Source organism: Oryzias melastigma, linkage group LG22 (assembly GCF_002922805.2).
Source record: "Oryzias melastigma strain HK-1 linkage group LG22, ASM292280v2, whole genome shotgun sequence".
Classification (NCBI taxonomy): Eukaryota; Metazoa; Chordata; class Actinopteri; order Beloniformes; family Adrianichthyidae; genus Oryzias; species Oryzias melastigma.
In genome coordinates, this window is record NC_050533.1 from 15,747,001 (window position 1) to 15,750,307 (window position 3,307).

The 3,307-nt window shown below is 38.6% G+C and overlaps 2 protein-coding genes across 2 annotated transcripts in view; one reads left to right on the forward strand and one right to left on the reverse strand.

The window, feature by feature from the left end:
• zgc:162989 (uncharacterized protein LOC100037351 homolog) overlaps window positions 1-1,079 on the forward strand; it is a 6,571-nt gene extending 5,492 nt beyond the window's left edge. Inside the window, exons 3-4 of the mRNA XM_024264829.2 lie at window positions 491-523; window positions 640-1,079. Coding sequence (XP_024120597.1) covers window positions 491-523; window positions 640-708 — 102 coding nt within the window. The 3' untranslated portion in view covers window positions 709-1,079. The remainder of the gene's footprint in view (window positions 1-490; window positions 524-639) is intronic.
• Window positions 1,080-2,158: 1,079 nt separating this feature from the next.
• The window catches only part of zfyve19 (zinc finger, FYVE domain containing 19), a 3,693-nt gene continuing 2,544 nt past the window's right edge, over window positions 2,159-3,307 (reverse strand). Inside the window, exons 10-11 of the mRNA XM_024264585.2 lie at window positions 2,825-2,988; window positions 2,159-2,616 (exon numbers count right to left, since the gene is read on the reverse strand). Coding sequence (XP_024120353.1) covers window positions 2,538-2,616; window positions 2,825-2,988 — 243 coding nt within the window. The 3' untranslated portion in view covers window positions 2,159-2,537. The remainder of the gene's footprint in view (window positions 2,617-2,824; window positions 2,989-3,307) is intronic.

The window sequence follows — 3,307 nt, forward strand, 5'->3', positions numbered from 1 at the left end:
AGACAAAACTATAACTAAAATGCTTAGCTTATAGCCTGAACCTACGTGGGTTTCATATTTAAAAAAGGGAAAAAAGCAAACTGTCGTGTGCTAAAACAATTGACCGTTTATAGAATATATATCTGTATGCATCTGTATCTGACTGTATATACATATATCTGTATACAGTCAATGGCTAAAACAGGAAGTATTCTGAAAGTGTTTTAAGATCAGAACATTGTCTGACCTTATCTCTTTCTCAGGTGATGCCCATCAGATATCTATGCCCTTTACTTTTAATTCAGCTGTTTTTCTTACTTATTTTGTAACATTTTAGGAGCATTTATCCAAAAAAAGCATGTACTTTTAAACCACCATTAATCTTTTAGGGAATATTTTAAAATCAATAGGTGTAAACCTTTTATGCAAGGAAGCAGTTTATGGTGTATTTAAATTATTAAATGGTAGAAAGTGTTTAAATGGCCAATTTCTCATTTTTTGTTCTTGCTAGGAGCTCCTGCAAGAATGTGGAAAGCCAAAAGAGGTGAGAAACATGGTGGGAAAAAAATGAAATTAAATACATCAGTTTATAAAACATGACTTGTGATTGTTGTCCCGTTTTATTTAAATTGTCTCTTTAAAAAAGTGTCTTTCCCACAGGACTTTATCAACGGACTACTGTACAGGATAAAAGGTCTACGCAAAATGTCAGGTCCCTTGAAGAAATAACCGTAGGTCAAAACAAGGATTCAAGACAACAGGATTCTGTGTCTCTTTCCATCTGCCATATGTTAACCATCTGGATGCCTGTATGTGCAGTTCGTGTCTCAAATGGACTCTTTCCGACTTCCCCGCTTCTATACAAGTCTAAAACTAGAGATTTATTTTGTCTTGTTTGTTTTTTATGGATTCAGTTCCCCCTTAAAGACTCCTCTATTTTGTCTGCCTTTTAACAAACATGTGTGAGGGGCTGGCAGAACATTTCCTCAAAGGGTTCCTTTACTTGTGGCAAACTGTTCATTCCCAGTTATTTATGTACATAAGTATTTTTGTTCAGGTAACAGTGTTGTTGGAATAAAACTGAACATTTTCAAAACCAGGCTGTTCTGTATCATGTGGATGGCTGTGTTGGATTTTCAATCGAGACACAATCCTTTATAATATCAAAAGAGAGAATCTATAAATAAATAGTGACATGTTTATTACTGCTACTACATTTACGGTACAAATGGAGAACCCTCTTAGCCTTGCAGCACTTTATTATAACCCAGAAACACAAGGAGTGATTATGTCTTGCTGTCTGGAGATAACTGAAAGGCTTTTTGCCCATCAGCAAATTCCCAGAATGCATCGTTCTGCTCTTTGTCGTAAATGTTTCAGTAAAGTGATGGGACGCAAAAGAAGGGGGTTGACATGTCAACGCTGGCAGTAAACACACTGAAATCAGCAGCCGGATGTTCCATCGAGTATGCATTATCCTCATCCATTTCCTGTCTGTGGTGGTGGTGAGAGGCATGACCAGAAAAGACAAACAGGCAGCAGCTTCCGCACAAACCTTAATGGAGCGAGCCCCCCGAGGACGGTGTAATTACGCTTCACCCTCAGCTCACTGAACAGTAATGCACATTGATGATGCTGCACTCCTACAGATTGTGGGGTCCCTTTCTTCCTTTAAAGTCATTGAATGACTAAACCCAATTTGTGCTTTGTTCTAATCATCCATCCATATGGAGAAAACCTACACGTAAAGTCTGCCAGAATATGACCCATTTGTTTCCTCACTTTAACATTTTGGTGCCTCAATTTATTTAAAGCTAAAAATGACTTATGTATTCATGTAGATGCAGAGCCAAAGTGGTTTGATAGATAGTTGCATTAATAGGGGTTAAAAATAAAATAACGTTAAAAGAAGAGCCAATGCTTACGTCTGTTACATCCAAATATAGACTGTAGGAGTGACAGCTTAAAGGAATCAAAGTGAACCCTTTTACACTGACACTTTTGGAGTTTTCAGTCTGACATTCCCAAAAGACAAAATGTCTACGATATTCCAGATGAACTCACAATCCGTCTGCTTTCTGTGTGCTTTGAAGAGGAAAAAAAAAAAGGATAACAAGTGCAAAGTACACTTAAGACTGTCTCATTCTTGCCGGTAAAAAGTAGGACAACTGACAACAAGTAATAAAAGAAATCCGTTTGACAGCTTTTATTTTTGCTGTTTGCAGCAGCTGTGTGGTCATGTTACAACAGCAAACCTACTTTTACTATCTTCAATCTCTGAGCCATTTTTGGTTTGGTTCGTGTGGGCTTTTTAAGGGCTTATTAAAAATATGTTGAGGTTAAGCTGGGTTACAGAAAGAACAGAAAGTATGCACAGCTCTTTCTGCAAAGGACTCCAAATTAATGGGTTATAGCAGGATCTGCATCGCTTTATATAAATGTAGTGTCTACATTTTTAAGGTTCTACTTTAGCAACAATAACAGGACACTTAAGGACTAAAGAGCTAGCCTTACAGTCATGAAAGACCAGCGACGCAAAAAGGCAACGAGCTTCACTATCACGTCTTCCTCTTCTTCTTTGGTGCTGTGTACTTGGTAGTCCGGTGCTCCATTCTGTCATATTTATCGTGGCCTTCCCTGGGGACATAATGGGAAGGTGGATTGATAATTCATCACTCTAAATACTTTATATTCATGCTGCTTAGCAGTACAGCAGAGTGCCAACATTTTATCTGGGTCATAATATGCATTTCAAATCAACATTCTAGATATCAGAGTTAGGATTTTCCATGTAGGGCATCATTTTGAGTCGAGTGTGTTAGCTTTGAAAATCTGAAATGGTTACCGGAAGCAGCGGTTGCAGTACAGATCTCCATCACACGTGTGACAGCGAAGGCTGGCATCTTGGTTGCAGATGCAGCACCATGGAAGCTCTTCTTCATCGCTGTCTGATGGCTGATGCATGACGGCAGCAGGTGAAACTCTGCTCTTGGGAGCAGGAGCTACACTCTTTTTAACACCAAAAGTAGGCAGTGTTAGTTTAAAGCAGGGGGGTCAAAGTCAATCGCACAAGGGGCCTAACTCCAAAATACAGCTTAGGTTACGGGCCAGACAGGATGAACATTAATTCAACACTCAAAAACTTTAAAACCCTAACTTTTTAACATAGTTATGAAATAGATATAAAGCATTTCCTGTGATAGCGCTAGTGTAAATGCTGTAAGCTGAATTTGGCTGCTGAAGAGGCTTGTGCTGATAGCTGAAGATGATGAAAATGATAACTGAAAACGCTGAAGCTAAAATCTTAAAACGCTGAAGCTGACAGCCA